This window comes from Rhipicephalus microplus, chromosome 8, assembly GCF_043290135.1.
Source record: "Rhipicephalus microplus isolate Deutch F79 chromosome 8, USDA_Rmic, whole genome shotgun sequence".
NCBI classification, from domain to species: Eukaryota; Metazoa; Arthropoda; class Arachnida; order Ixodida; family Ixodidae; genus Rhipicephalus; species Rhipicephalus microplus.
Window position 1 is genome coordinate 48739135 of NC_134707.1, and position 17036 is coordinate 48756170.

The window sequence follows — 17036 nt, forward strand, 5'->3', positions numbered from 1 at the left end:
GTGCCATGAATGCAGTGAACTGGTATATACCATGAACTCGAGGTGGTTATAGGTGGGAAGTAGACCCGAAGCGCAACCCGTAAGAAAGTGTGCGTGTGCCACCACTCGTTAGGTCCTTGGAATATCCGCTGGATGGCGGTGCTTGTATATGATAATATATGATGAAAAGATCCGAGATGGTGGTACTTGGAGTGTTGCATAGATGGACGAACGGACACACTGAGAGATGCATAGATGGACCCAGGGGAGGATGCATGGATGAACGCAGGGACGGACGCGCGAACAGACGCACGCGCGGTCACACAGACAGACACATGGACGGATGGAAGCAAGAACGAATGAATGGATGAATGCTTCGCCCCACTCTCCATCATACGTTCCTTGGATATGCTGCCAATTTTTTTAACGCTGCCATGGCTAGCCTTCCTGACTCTGCACTTAGCTCTGAGCAGTTAAAATATCCATCTACGCCGTTGACATCTGCATTTGGATCTCAGGGTACCAGCACAAATGTTTGGCCCGGATAGCACACAGCGCTATTTGAATCATTGAGCGCCACTTCTTGACAATTGCCCTATCTTTATCAGCAGAAAAATCGGCCTTCATCCGCTTCTGGGAGCGAGACAGAAGTCAACACGTCTGTCGCTAAATATTCGAGGCCACTCAATTCGTTGTGCAACAAGTGTCCGTTTCCTGGGCATTACCATAGAACACAAGCTATTATGGCGACGCGCAGTTGATAATATAATCACTGCATCAGTGAAAAGGATCAACGCTCTTCGTCAAATGGCAGGAGTACGTTGGGGCAACAACTCTATGTCCATGCTAAAATAAATGCTGCGCCTATAACAAGCCGCTTTCTTTATCAGCTGCCCTTGATATCGCCATCACCGAGTCAGTTCGAACGCCTAGAGGCAGTGCACAAAAAGGGTCTGCGCTTCGCGATGGCAGTTCCTCAGGCGGCTTCAAATATGAAGGTCACCAATGAAGCCGAGTCTCTTCCGCTCCGCCTTTTGGCGTCTCAGGCCTTATTGACGCAGTTGTCAAGACTAGGCGAATCCGTCGCAGGCACGGCGCTTCTTCGGCCGCTAAGAGCAAAACCTGGCTCACATTTCAACGCGGCACTGAACACATTTCGATATTTTGGCTTGAAACTGCCTATACGGCGCTTTACGGACCCGTCATGGTCTTTTGTGGATATTGCGTGTAGCTTCAGCGTACCCATGCTACCAGCGGAGCGCACCGTTATAGCCGCAGAAGCAAAATTTCTTGTGCTGCACCACATGAGCACCATGTACTGCGGCCACCTACAAGTGTACAGCGACGGATCAGTGTGAACACAAACGGATAGCTGCGCAGCGGCTTTCTGCATACCTTGCCTTGGCGTGTCATGGTCGGGCCGCCTGGATCGCGTGGTTTCGTCCACAACGGTAGAAAGCGCTGCAATCATGGCGGCTTTGCGAAGATTGTGATCCTCTTCTGCATCAGATGTTGTAGTGCTGACAGACTCCAAATTACCGCTACAAACACTGCATCACGGCCTACCTCAAAAAAACGTTTACCAGGCATTCTCTGGCACTAATTAAACACCTAATTGGCAAGAGTTTTAATGTAATGTTTCAGTGGATCCCATCCCACGTTGGCATTGAAGGCAATGAAAAGGCTGATGCCCTTGCATGCGAAGCACGGACATCTGTTCTACAAGTAAGAACTCCCAAGACTTACCAGAACAGCAAAGATGTAAAACGCAATCATTTCAAGGCGAGATACAAGTTTCCACACATGGCATGTGTCATTCATGGACTTTCTCGTGAACAAGCGACACTGTTGTACCGCATAAGAAGCGGCTCCGCATACACACCGGCCTGGTCATTCAAGACTGGGAGATACGCTTCCCCGTTCTGTGCCTTCTGTGGTGACATCGGGCATATTGAACATTTCAGTTGGTTTTGCCCACAGTTTGATGTGCAATGAGCAGGGATGATCCGCACCTTGCAAAAAGGCTGTCATAGGCACCGGACAGTTGATGACGTCATGTTTCCTGAAGAACCCACAGAAACGAGGAGGAACGTGCAACAAATTTTGTTTGGCTTCCTGCAAGACACTGGCTGTCTGACACGTGGTGACAAATTCCAAATTCAGGAGATGCTCAGGCTGAACGATTGCCGGCCATGCAGGCCAGGCTAGCCCCTCCTGCTGCAACACCACCACTACCATCACCACCACCACCACCACCACCTGCATTTTCTGTTTCTATTATACATGTCCATGTGTGTGCCCTTATCCCCATGTCCATCCGCCTTGTCCTATGGGTGGTCATGCGCCCATATCCCCATGCGCCTATGCCCTGTGCGCGTCCTTGTGTGCGTCCGAACTGGCTTTCTTAGCACTACTTAAAGCAAGGCACACAAGCACAGCATGCGGACAAGAATTTTGCAGCTTGTACTTACTTGTTCTGTTTCATTATATTTCATAAGAAAACATGGATCACATTGTTCTTTATTATCACGTGTATCACACTAGCACAAGAACAACGCTTTATTGTTGACGAGCGCTCACAAAAAGGTGTTCTGGCTCGGAAACGTACGTATCTTGTCGCTCAAGTATTTTGCTTTTCTAGTTCTCTCCTTGCATTTCGACGCCTTCATCGTTAATGCGAAATCAGACTACGTGGTCAGCCACAACGGCTCTCTCCAGTCAATTTCACGAATCTTCATAAATGATTCCATCTCAACATGATTTGTTGACAGAGTAGACGGCCTGAGATGGTGCAGTTGTTGGAACCCTCTGACAGGAATTGCCGTGCCGAATCTGTGAGCAAGCTCCTCTTGCTTGAATCGTAGAATACGGCATACAAACTATCGTACCTCTCTTTGCATTACTTTTTGCCTAGACAAGAAAATGCTGTAGTGTTGTGCTTCCCAACCATATGGCCTCGATTTGCTTGCTCAGGTGAGATCACATAAGGCAAAAGAATGACTCAGCGCCTCCGATCCCGGATGTGGAACTAAACGATGTGAGGGGAGGGAGGTGGGCGGATAAATACAACCAACTTGGAAGAGAAGATAATTATGACTTTAGCGCCCAAGCCATCTTAGGTGAATGCATTAGATATTGTGCTTGTTGTTCGTTAACCTAATTTTTATCTGAAAAAGAGCGATGTTTCTACGGTCCTTCGAAGTAAACTACTAAGATACGTAAGGCATATATCTTAACTGTTCGTGTGCAGACATTCACCAAATTTATTTCATTCTGCTTAAAACTAATTTCAATGTGTTGCAGATGGTTCATACAATATTTTACAGTATAGTATTTGCCTTTTGGCATACATTAGAACATAAGATTAATTCCTTTTAATTTAATGTGATTGTTTACTCGTCGTGGTAAGGAACATATTTACTTAAATTTTTCTTGTCGTAGGCGCAATAGAAATGTTTGGCCTATAATTTATTTCTTATGCGGCAGATATACCCCTCTGTCTTCAGGGTTCTCCTCTTGAATATATGAATAGCCACTCAGCTGCTATTCAAAGAATGGGCTTTGTCCTGTGCTAGATTGAAAAAAAAGATTGATTCTTTTCAGGGTCACTAGCATGCAGCAGTGAAACTGAAGGCTTCTTTAACTGCCAGCGTGATTCAGCATATCTTTGATGCAGCCAAAGGGAAAGGCGACACTGGTGCATGTATTAGGGGCAGCTGCGGAACAGTCTACGCCTGCCGCAACAATTTTGAGTTGCGTTGACCGTCCTCGGCCATACTATAGTGTTAGTGGTCCACCGGAATCCTCCTATTGAAGCAAAAAGAAGGAAAGCACAGACTGCCTTTAAACTGACCAACAGTCGTGAAATTATAGAACGTTTATTTGAGGATAAATCTACTTCGTGTCCTTCTCAAATCACATAATTTTTTTGTCTTGACTCTGAATTCATCCACAACGCAATATGTCACATATTTCCGCTGCTGACTGAGTGGTATAGAATTATTTTAAATGCACTAGAAGTTATACGTCGTACTCGAGATGCTAATACGAGACCGCTGTTCACAATAACATATACTTCTATTCTAGAAAGTCCTCCACCCTCCAAGAAGTTGCTTGTTTTGTCTTTCCAAATAAATGGACATAGATCAGATCAGATCAGATTAGACAGACAGACAGACAGACAGACAGACAGACAGACAGACAGACAGACAGACACACACACACGTCCATCCGTGCGTCCGTGCCTGCGTTTGTCCATGCATCCGCTCCTGCGTCCATCCATGCGTCCATCCGTTGGTGCAGCCATTCGTGAGTCCGTCCATGCATCTGTCTGTCTGTCCGTCTGTCTGTCTGTCTGTCTGTCTGTCTGTCTGTCTGTCTGTCTGTCTGTCTGTCTGTCTGGATGGATGGATGGAGGGATGAATGGATGGATGGATGGATGGATGGATGCATGGATGGATGCATGGATGGATGGATGGATGGATGGATGGATGGATGGATGGATGGATGGATGGATGGATGGATGGGTGGGTGGGTGGGTGGGTGGGTGGGTGGATGGATGGATGGATGGATGGATGGATGGATGGATGGGTGGGTGGGTGGGTGGATAGATGGATGAATGGATGGATGGATGGATGGATGGATGGATGGATGGACGGACGGACGGACGGACGGACGGACGGACGGACGGACGGACGGACGGACGGAACTCTTGAACGAGAAGCTTAAGGGTCCCTCAAGTTTTATATTTTTTTCTTGAGGAAAACGGACAGACTACTGTCCATAATTTGAGAACGCTTGCCGGATATGCTTCACTACAATCTTGCTCTTCTAGTTATTTCTCTTCCGTGGTTCAGCTACGCATGCTGCCTGTCGTAAGTAGACCTATTCCTTTACCAGTTTCAGTGTCTCACCACTTATTCCTAATCGCAGTTCTTTGTAGAGACCGTTCTACAGTACTTTATTTTTATGCATATAACTGTTCAGCACAACTCCTCTGCTTTCGTTGTCCAGTTAAGCAATCAGCAGATGTACCGGACTTTTAAATGATCTATCTATCTATCCATCTATCATTTTAAAGCACTTACTTATGGGCAGAGTGGTTATATATCTTGAAGATTTTTGCACGTCCATCTCTGTCCGCGAGTGCCGTGCAGGATTTGCAATTACTCGGAGGAGTTGGTGTCTTAGGCATACGTCGACTTGAAAGAAACCCATGTGCTGGACTTGACTTGATCACTTTTGCGAAAATTTTCGAATTAAGACCAGAGCCTAAATGGCGGGAGCAAGCATAGGTTGTTATGTTAAGAGGTCATTGAAGTCGCCAGGAGTGCAGCGGCTTAATATTCGGCGTGCCCAGTCCATGACGCCGCTTCCAGCAGTGCATTTTTCGTATAGTGTGTCATTACAATAGCAGCACTGCCGCTGAAATGTCTAATAGCATCAATGTTCTATATCCACCTGATTATGAATGGTGCACCGTGTATTTGTTTAGTCAAACCTATCGCATCATTCTTCAAATTGCATTGTTACAGCAATGCAGACGTTTTTACGACAATGACAGTGGAGATATTGTGGCAAAGCCAGGGGCCTCTCTCTCGCGGCCCGTCCGCCTCTACCGAAATTTTTTTCGCCATGTATACGCCGCGCAAATTGACCATAACGCGAAAGATGGGGAGAAGAGAATTTATTGTGAGAATTTATGAAATTTGTTGTGAATTGCAGGCCGCATGCTGCTCTGTGATGTTTGCCTCGCTTAGAAGACAAATTGATTCTTTTGTGGAACACATTTTGCGGCCTGTGCTGTATTTGCTGCATTCCACGGCGCAACAGCGGGGTCTCCAGCCCCCTACATTGCGGTCATAGATGTACAATCTCCGGAGATCCCGCTCCGTACCAGTTCATCCACGGGCATTGCTTCAAGAAAACGTGCTAATCCATCTAGTGAGAGCGAGGACACCGAGCTGTACTCTGCATCAGACTACGGGTCCTCGGAAGACGGCTTCGAACTTGTGCTCTACCGCAAGGCCAAACGAAGAATCATGAACGCATCATCGGCATCAAGTACAGCCACTCTGAGGACAGCGCCTCAGCGATGGCCTCACTTCATTCTGTTTGTGCCGCAGACTACTACTGCCAATCTACGCTTCCTCAACAGGCAACCACTGTCCTTGTACCTTGAAAACATTGTGCCTAACGAGATTAAGGACATCAGGATAAACATGAGGAAGAATATTTTGGCAATCGACGTGAGCAACCCGAGTGCACTGAACACGCTACAGCATGTGTCGGAGCTGGGAAACATCAAAGTGCAATCTATCATACCAGTGAATGAGGACACCGTAACAGGAGTTATCTATGACATAGACACTGAAACCGCCAATGAAGATCTTCCTGTACTGATAAAACCAGTGAGTGAAAACAACATCATTGTGCATGCTGGTCGCCTAGGCAACTCTCGTTGTGTGCGAATAACATTCAAGGGTGACTGTCTTCCCTCTTACGTGAAGGTTGGCCGTTTTCGTCACTAGGTTCACCCATTTATTCCGAAGCCTATGCAGTGTTTCAAGTGCCAGAAGATTGGTCACGTAAAGGGCGTTTGCAGAAATTCCGCAGTGTGCCCCCGATGCATTGAACACTACTCAAAAGACGACTGTAATGCAACTGCATTGAAATGCCCCAACTGCCAAGAAGCTCACAGTGCTTCCTCCAAGGACTGTCCTCAGATTAAGAAAGAGATTTATATTCTGACACAAATGGTGCGAGACAACTCGACTCATTGAGAAGCTGCGCAAAAAGTAAGGCGAAGGCGCCGTCATCGTCGAAGGTCCTCACGAAGGACAGTGCAAAATCTGACGAGAAACTCAGACACTCAAGTGAAATCGACAGGTGCGGCTCCTAGCACAGCAAACATCTGCGCTGAAAGAGAAGATGCTGGAAGATCTCTCTCTCCAAAGGAATGGCCACCCCTTCAGCCAAGACGATCTGTTGGGCTTCAACAGAAGCCGCCTACACGACCTGTTGAGCCTCAACAGAAGCCGCCTCAAGAACAAGCACAAGATGCTGCAACGGCCGGGAAGCCAGATTATCGCGTGATGGTGATGCTAAAATCATTAGTGGATACCATTCGCATGTTGTTAAGCGACATAGATACACCGTCCGCCAAAAGTGCCCTTCAAGTACTGGACGCGCTTAGTCCAGAGCTAGCAGACCTAGAGTAGACCATGGCTAACTCAACACTGTCTTTCAGGGATGAGGTTTGTAAAGCAGTAATACTGCAGTGGAATGCCAGGGTACTGAGATCGCGCATTGGTGACTTTCGTCGATTTGTGTACGTCAATATGTTTCCCGTAATCGTCATCTGTGAGCCGAACTTATCGAGTGCAATACGACTCTCGGGATACGAACCTTTTATGTCGTCTACTGTTACTGAAAGCAGCAAGGTTCTGGTGTACATTCGCCGAGACCTCTCTTACATCCTTCAACCTGTACCACCTCATGACGGAAACCAATACGTATGCTTAAGAGTGGAAAAGAGGAGGCTCAACATCACTGTGGTTGGCGCATACCTATCACGATCAAGCCGTTTCGATCAAAAAAGACTACGAGACATCATAGCGTTAACTCCTGACCCGTGTGTTATCATTGGGGATTTTAACGCTAATCATACATTATGAGGAAGTCAGAATACCAACATGAAGGGCAGAAGCTTAGTGTCTTTTGCCTCCGACAACCAACTTTGGTTACTGAACGATGGCAGTCCTACATTTTTACGTGGCTCCACATACAGTAGCCGTCTCGACTCGGCTTTTGTTTCGCGAAGCCTAGTGAAACATACTGAATGGTTCACGGATATAGAAACGCACGGTAGTGATCACATTCCAGCATACGTCAAGATTAGAGGATTGTCGCCTTCTAAAGTGCGCGACATGGTTAAAAGAGTGGACTGGAAAAATTTTGCTCTCGTATGGAAGACCAATGCCAAGAACACATATCCGATTCACAAGGGGCCATCAAGAGCACTGTAAAGGAGACTGTGTGTACGATCCCATGCCCTGTAAGAATCATGGACATCGACATAGAGCTGGAGCGGCTTCGAGCCTTGCGAAGACGAGCTGAAAGAAGGTACCGGCGCACGAAGGACATAGAAGATTTACGGACTGCTAGACGTATGCAGATCAAACGTCGGTTGGACAAGCTAGAATTCTTGTATAGGATGATTATATGATGAAAAGATACGAGGTGGCGGTACTTGGAATGTTCACTAGATGAATGGACAGGTGGACGGACATACAGACAGACGCACGCACGGACGGACGAACGCACGCACGCACGAACAGATAAACGGACGGACGAATGAACGCACGGTTGCTTCGCCCCACTTGTTATCGTTCACTCCGTGGATATGCTGTGAATTTTTTTTTTGATTGAGGTCCATCGACGACGGCTGCGGCAGCTGGCTGCATTTCCGATCGAGGCGGAAATGTTGTAGGCCCGTGTGCTCAGATTTGGGCGCACGTTAAAAAACCCCAGGTGGTCGAAATTTTCACAGCCTTCCACTACGGCGTCTCTCATGTTTATATGGTGCTTTTGGCACGTTGAACCCCACAAATCAACAAATGAAGGTCCATCGACGAATAGTACTTCGTGTTGTGAAGTTATCCAAGGTATTGTCTTTTCGTGGGAGATAATAAACGTTAATTTTGATTTTGTTGAGGCATCAGTAGTCGACAAAGAAATGTGGGGTTCTGTTCTTTTTCTTCACTGACACCATAGGTGACGCCCACGGACTTTTATACAGCTGGATGATGTCGTGGCGTATCATTTCATTATTTGTCTCTTTACAGCCTCGAGTTCTCGCGTCGAAACTCTGTACGGGCTTTACTAAAGCGGTCTGGCAATTTGTTACGACGTGATGTTTCGCGACTGGGGTCTGATCATTTTTCGACGATGATGAAAAGCAGTCCTTTAGCACTTTGATTTGGTCAAGTTGATACACACCTGCATAGGCTTCAGCGTGATTTAGGCGGAGACCAAGGAGGCACAGAACACAGACGAGCACTGAACACAGATGACGCTCTCTGTGTTTTGTTTTTGTCTCCTTGGTATTTGTCTAAATCGCACTGAAGCCTATCCAAGCAGACCTTGTATCACAGAAGCAGGTCCTAGAGTTGTTCGTGCTGATTCTTTGTTAGGCTCGGATTGAAGTAGAAAGTTGGGTTAGGAGCTTCGTTACTCAAGGAATGTTCTGCAGAATTGGTAAGGAAAAACATTGGTGGCTTCCAAATTTTTGTTGATGTAGGTGACCCTGGCGCCTTCTATCACGTGTGTGTACTCGCTGCGGAAATTTGTGAGCTTGACTGTTGCTTTTTCTCCACGCAGCTTGGTGATTTCTCTTGCAACGCAAATGTTGCGGTTAACCAACTGGTGTTCATTGCCTTCAACAACGCTTTCCAGGTGTTCTGTTTTCGGAGTGCCGACGGAAAGAATGACTCTGAGCGAGGCAGAATGGGGACTAGTTCTTCAAGCATATTCAAAGCATGGTGCTCTGGTAGTGGATGCATCGGGAGTGCTTTTTGTGGGCAGCGTGTGCACTTAGTTTTTAGGTCGACGAGTGCATCATGGAGGCTTACCATGTTCATACGAAGGATGGCATCTCTTGAGCACCACTGCAGGACTACGAAGCTTGAAGTATGAATCCCGTTGGTAATGGTGGCTCGAGCTGTGCGAATTCCTGCTGCTGTAAGTCACCTGCAGCTGTCCGGATTCTAGGTCCTTCCCAAGAAGTTGTAACTTTCTTCGACATCACGGCGAATGACCCCCTATTGACGAAATAGTCAGATCCAGCATCGACGAGAGCAGTGACGTCGTGTCCGTTGATTGCAACATCAAGGTACCCAGTTCGTCGCCTTTCGTAGTGGTTAGGCCACGGCGTCAGATGTCGGCGACGTCGGTTTGCAGCGTTGTTAGCACGTGGCGGTGTCAAATTTGAGTCTAACCCCAAGTTTTGATTTCAGGGCTATGTTCAGGTTACGGGGTTCTTGAGGTGTTGACGCGGCAACATCGTTGGTGGTGGAGGATCTTTGGTATTTTGTCGCACAACAACCACACGTTCAGCGGCAGCTGCCCTTAGGTTTTCGAGTATAGGCCCAGCGATCGGCTCCGAGTAGAGCCTGGTTACTGTCGGCGTTGTGGTTAGATGTACCGGCCTGGAGATGGTCAATGAAAAGATACTTGGGGTATCCTTTGTGCTGCTGCGAGGGACTAGGCGATGTCACGTGGTGTTTCACCCCGTGGTGGACGCAGCGCGTCGTTAGCGAAAACACGCAGTCCCATTTGGCCGTACTGGCAGCGCTGGTTGGCGTGGCTAATTTCTCTGAAGGGGTAGTAGAGAGGACGGTGGTCAGGGTAGTGCGACAAGTCAGTTTTCCTCTGAACGTTGCGCTGGCTGGCGGGTGAATGGTATGGCGGCGGCGGCAGAGACTGTCGGCGGAATCGCAGTGGGACAGCGTCTTGACGTGAGCCTGGAGGAGCGTTGCGCCACACTTCAGCGTCGTAACTCGTAGCTTCTGGTTGAGACAGCGGTATTCCAGAAATTTGTGTAGTACATTTTGTGTAGTAGTGATAGGTTGGCAATGCGACAGTGACAGAAAAGGGTGGATAGGGATGTGTGATTCATTAATCTGGATGCACTTACATCGATGAAAATGACGAGTTATTGCACCAGATGATGCGATTATGCAGGATTTCTAGTGCGTTTGTGAAGTACCTTTAATAAGGGTTCAAGACTTCAAGTGTGTGTTCAATTTTTAGACGCAATAATGAATTGTAGATCAAAACTTCATGAGATGAGGCATTTGGTAGATGAAGCTTCATAATGAACACGATATATCGCGAGCATATTTTAGGTAATTTTTTGGGCTTCAATGAAAACTTCGTCACTTTGAAGCGTAGTCTTACAGAGTGATTTGTTATACACTAATTTGAAGTGACCTCTGGCAGGGTGACTGCATCAATCTATAGTGATTTCAAGCGAAATCTTCCCGGGTGACTTATAATTAGTTTTTAAACAAAGACATCAGCCTACGTTCGTTTCTTCTGAACGGCCTTTCTTAGCACTACTAAAAGGCAGGCACAAAAGCACAGCATGCAGACAAGAATTTTGCACCTTGTACTTACTTATTGTGTTTCATTATATTTCACAGGAAAACAAGTATCACATCGTTCTTTATTATCAAGTGTTTCACACTAGCACAGAACAAAGCTTTATGGTTGACGAGTGCTTGCAAAAAGGCGTTCTGGCTCTGAAACGTACGGGTCTTGTCGCTCAAAAATTTTGCTTTTCTAGTTCTGTACTTGCATTTCGACGCCTTCATCGTTAATGTGAAATTAGACTACGCGGTCAGCCACACCGGCTCCCTCCATTCAACTTCACGAATGTTGGCAAATGATTCAATCTCAACATGAGGTGTTGAGAGAATACACGGTCTGAGATGGTGCAGTTGTCGGAACCCTCTGACACGGATCGACGTGCCGAATCTCTGAGCAAGCTCCTCTTGCTTGAATCGTGGAATACGGCATACAAACTATCGTACATGTCTTTGCATTACTTTTAGCCCAGACAAGAAATTTCTATATTGTTGTGCTACCCAACCGTATGGCCGTGGTTTACTTGCTCAGTGTTGATTACATGAGGCACAAGAATGACAGCGCTTTTGATCCCGATGTAGAACTAAACAACGTGAGGGAAGTGAAGAGGGTGGATAAATACAACCAACTTGGAAGAGAAGAAAATGATGGCTTTAGCGTCAAGCCATCTTAGGTGAATGCATTAAAAACTGTGCTTTTTGTTCGTTAACCTCATTTTTCTCTGAAAGAGAGCAATGTTTCTATGGTCCTTCGAAGTAAACTACTAAAATACGTAAGGCATATATATGAACTGTTCGTGCGGACACATTCACCCAACTTATTTCATTCTGTTCAGAATTATTTCAAATGTGTTGCAGATGGTTCATACAATATTTTACAGTAATGTATTTGCCTTTTGACGTACTTAATTTTTTTTGTCGTAGGCGCAGTAGAAGTGTTCGGTCTATAATTTATTTTCTATGCGGCAGATATAGACCTTTACATTCAAGGTTCTCCTCTTGAACATATGAACAGCCGCTAGGCCACTATTTAAATAATGGGCTTTGTCCTGTGCCAGAATGAAAAAAAAAAGATTGATTCTCTTCAGGGTCACTAGCATGCATCAGTGAAACATAAGGCTTCTCCAACTGCTGGGGTTATTCAGCATATCCTTGATCCAGCGCAAGTGGAAGGCGACATTGGTGTATACACTCGGGACACCTGCGGAACAGCTGACGACTCCCTCAACAATTCCGACTAGCGTTGACCGTCCTCGGTCATCCTGGAGCGTTAGTGGTCCACCGGAATCCCCCTGTTGAAGCAAAAAAAAAGGAAAGCACAGACTGCCTTTAAACTGACCAACAGTTGTCAGATTATAGGACGTTTAGTTGAAGATTAATCTACTTCGTGCCCTTTTCCAATCAGATGATTGTTGGCCTTGGCTCTGAATTCATCCACAACGCAATATTTCACATATTTCCACTGCTGGCTAAGTGGTATAGAATTAATACGTCGTACTCCAGATGCTAATACAAGACAGCTGTTCACACGAACATATACTTCTTCTTTAGAAAGTCCTCCGCACTCTAAGAAGCTGCTTGTTTTGTCTTTGTAAATAAATGAATATAGATCAGATCAGATCAGATCAGACTAGACAGACAGACAGACACACACACACACACAGATGGATAGATAGATAGATAGATAGATAGATAGATAGATAGATAGATAGATAGAAAGATAGATAGATAGATAGATAGATAGATAGATAGATAGATAGATAGATAGATAGATAGATAGATAGATAGATAGATAGATAGATAGATAGATAGATAGATAGATAGATAGATAGATAGATAGATAGATAGATAGATAGATAGATAGATAGATAGATAGATAGATAGATAGATAGATAGATAGATAGATAGACAGGCAGACGTTTCATTTCATTGTTTTTATGAGGTTTAACCCTTTTTGATGATTGCTGCATTCAATCTCACCGCTTGCATTGAAAAGCCAAGTATTGCTTGTAGTCTTGTAGTCGTGGCCACGTTTCAGCAGAATGTTCATTACAGAGCATTGGCTACTCTAAATAGGCTTGGCTCTGTCGTTATGTCAGTAGAAACTTGAATACGTTTCGGCTGAAACTGAGTACCGAACTTACAACATTGATGCACCGACAAAGCTCGATTCACATGTCACTGACCGTTAGGTGGCGAAGGCAGTCAAAGAACCTACGAGAGAAATGTTTGTGCAATGCTGCGATAAACGAATGCAGCCCTAGGGTGCTATGAAGGATGGCCCGAGCTACTCGGGAACACGAGTTTGCTCCGAGCTCACAGTATGATAGTCATGACTGGAAGACAGCATGCATTGGGCGTAGATGTGTTGAAAAAAAAGAATGATCCAAGGACGTGCATGGCGTCACAAACGCATACGCGGCCTTATTGTTGCTATTCAAAAGCATGTGTGACAATTGTACAGGTGCTACTGTCAAGCGCCTAATGCCGAATCTTCTTCGCTAAACATTCAAAAAAATATTATTTTGACTGTTGTCACTACAGGGTCCAGGCGGCAGGCGGGAGCCATCATAAAAGCTCGCGATCACCGAGATCTTTCGGGCTTTTTACGTGGCTCGTCTTCTCAATCTGCTCGGTGAGCTTCGGTAAAAATACAATGTAACTACCGCCTCAATTTCGATTGTATTCAGCTAAATCTTAGTCAACTCTAGGTTGATTTTTCTCGGTTATTTCGCAATGATTTATTAGGACAATATTTGCACTAGGTAATTCAGTGATGCCCTAATAGGTATGAAGCTAGTAACAAAATTCCTAGTTAGCGCAGTTCTAAATAGCATGACTTTTTGTAAGGTCCTAAATAGCGTAGATTTATTTAAAGGAAGGTGTAAACCTAGGGGCTTGTTTCTTTTGTTAGGCATAATAATATTGAGAGCTAAACGACAATTATGTCAGAGAAAGAATAGAAGACGTGTAAGAAGTGAAATCTAAATGTCAAGAAAGAATAGTGAACGAAAAAATAACTTTCCGTCAGCCGAATCCAAACCTGCGACCTTAGAACAACTACGTTCTTTAATTTATTGGCTTAAAAATTGAAGCCATGTTGCCCATAACATCTTATATAGCGTGGTCTTAGTTTTACATAGCCTAAAAAGCATGTTCTTAGGTGTGGATTTAGTGCCTCGGTTTTAGATTAAATTGGCCTAGGTAGCATGTCCCGACAGAATTAGCTAAGTATACCACCCAGCCATTTGGCTAATAGGCCGAGCACACGTCCTTAGGGAAGGTTCAGACGATGAAGAAAAGAACAAAAAAGTATGCGCCGGCCGAAAAGCATACGTGAATGTACAAACCAACCTTGATGATTATAAACGTGGCCTCAGTGATTAGTTTCATCCGCGTTGTTGTAAGGTGCCCACCCAGAGCTCTTCTTAGAGGCCGCAGTGTTGATTATATTAAAGAATAATTGGTGCCCACTTCAAACACATGAAAATAAATTCAAAGAGCCCGTACTCTTACTGAATATTCTCAGTGAAATTTCTTGAGCGTTTGTTGCATGGCAGCACTTCAGCACTTGGTCCAACGACAAACATATGAAAGAACGTTGTTTTGGTTTTCACGACTGCACCCAACTTTCTTGACCATCGATGATGTATATTCTTTAATTAGCATGTGTAAAAAGCAGTTACATGCCAACAGCCTTCCAGGTTCTGGGATGACGAACACGTTTCGGGAGCTTTGAGAGGCCATGCTCACAAACCAGTATACACACGACTGTCACAGAGTACCTAGTCGTCGCCTATAACTCCGCTTACACATCTAATACGCCTACATCACTTAATACCTCGTTCAACTCCCATATGAGTAGAGATTCGCCCTCCACGTGTGCCCTCTTAAAAGCACTATAACAAAAAAAAGATCACATTGGGTGCTGCCGGGCGCGGGCTGGAGCCCTGGCCCACTATGGTGCATCGGAACCTGGTGTATTGTACTTTGATGCCTTCGGCACGCACCATGGAGGAGATATACGACCACTCTCCTTCACGAGAACAGAATAGTTAACGGGCTTACGTCTGGCTAAAGCTCTGGTGTCCGCGACGGCATCGCTGTTTCTGGGCGGGAAATCAGCGTTGTCAGTGGGTGAAAACTCGAGGTAGTTGCGAATAAAGAACGCTAAACGTTGGAGGACGCTTGACCTTCACCTCAGGTTTGGAACGCCTTATACCAATCGCATCCCATGTGCGTCACATTATCGAAAGCCCCACTCCCCGTCTTAGCTGATACCTCAACCTTGTCGCAGGGACAAACTACTGTACGCGTAAGGTTATTCATTTGAACCTATCTTACAATCACGAATGTTTGTACAGTTGCGAATTGTCCACTACGACATAAGTCTTTCCCTTCCGAAGCACCGAAGTAGCCACTACATGTCCGTAAAGCACCACTCTACGCATTTGGTCACACTGGTGATCGTTTTGCAGCTGATGATGTGCAAGAACGTAATCAATGGCAGTAGGTAGGCCCACAAGCTCCTCGCTCGTTGTACAATTCGCATGTCTTGATGCCTGGCGCAGTTCTACCTTCTGCCTAACAATATTGCAAGTGGTAAGTGGACTCAGTGCTCTCTTTATGTGGCATGTAAATAGGGTTCTTTGGAGAAGCAGTTCCACGCAAAAGGATGATGCTCTGGTAGAAAACGTTGTTTTAACGAACAGCACGAAAACACGTGCGTGGAGGGATTAGCCACTCGAGCAGCAACTCTGAACTTTATTTTAAGAGTTTGGTCGGGGCATTTGGCTCGCGTGCTCTCGGGCAGGGGTCAGCAGACAGCTTATCGGCCCTGGACGCTGTACTCTTATTGGTAAGCGACTGCGACACATCACAACTAGGTGCCACCTACGTGATCATGTCACTTATAGAATGCCAGGCTGAGCTGTCGATTAGAACACTGTATTTCTTGCGCTTTTGTGGTGGACACCGTGCGTTCTTCCTTTGTTTTGAAGCTCAGTCCTTAAATAAGCGATAAGATTTTATGATGCGGGCAAGCAAAATACGAATACTTCCCCCGGCGGCACTCTCGTGTCTAGTTTGCATCGTAAAATTGCTACTAAGAACCAGTGAAGCTATAGGAGACAATTCAAATGGTGTCGCGAAAGCAAAGCTGCCATATTCCACAACTGCTATCCTATCTGTGACGTCAAAACCATCGCAGCGCCCGCCTTTCTAGTGGAGGCCTTTTCGGCCAATACCGGCATTTTGCATAAATACACGTGGTTGGATCCAAAGAACTTAGCAGCCACCCTAATTTTGTTGAACATGTTAATTTGTTGCAATCGCATTCATTACTTCACCCTTGCGGTGAAGCTGTGACTTTCTTAACTCATTTATTTGCGAATGTGCAAAAATATTGCTCAAGCACAAATTCCTTAAAGCTGACTTTCTCCTCTAGCAGCCAAACACGTTAACTGTGACACTAGAACTCGGGGAAACGATCTTCTAAAAGATGTCTTGTTAAAACCATCTCCGACTAAAGTGGACTTCGATTCCAAGCCTTGTACGTGGCCTACAGGTGTTTTACCATGCAACCACAAAATATTTAGAACGGCTGCGCGGAAAAAAAAACATAGAAGCATCATGTATTGGTCTGAGTCCTGCAATATGTGAAATAGTGCGTGGCCCAAGAATAAAACTTCAGGCTTTACTCCACACGAATCGCCCAATGTGGGGTTTATTTGAATTTGCAGCTGTTACAACGCGGCTGAAGTTTCAACTATGCGAGTCAGTGAGTAAGTTTCCTGAACATGTTATTTGGGGCGCACCACTTGGAATATCAACAGGGGAAAACAATAGCTATTTTTGAGCGCCAGATGTGGCGCTCATCTGTCTTTCTTTCTTTCTTGTCATCATGTTAAT

The 17036-nt window shown here is 45.6% G+C and overlaps 1 protein-coding gene and 1 long non-coding RNA gene across 2 annotated transcripts in view; one reads left to right on the top strand and one right to left on the bottom strand.

Moving 5' to 3' along the window:
* LOC142769008 (uncharacterized) overlaps positions 1-17036 on the top strand; it is a 346562-nt gene that overhangs the window by 226877 nt on the left and 102649 nt on the right. The window lies entirely within an intron of this gene.
* Positions 12091-17036, bottom strand: part of LOC119186100 (trypsin iota) — a 38559-nt gene continuing 33613 nt past the window's right edge. Inside the window, exon 8 of the mRNA XM_075872096.1 lies at positions 12091-12418. Within this exon, the coding sequence (XP_075728211.1) occupies positions 12230-12418 (189 nt within the window). The 3' untranslated portion in view covers positions 12091-12229. The remainder of the gene's footprint in view (positions 12419-17036) is intronic.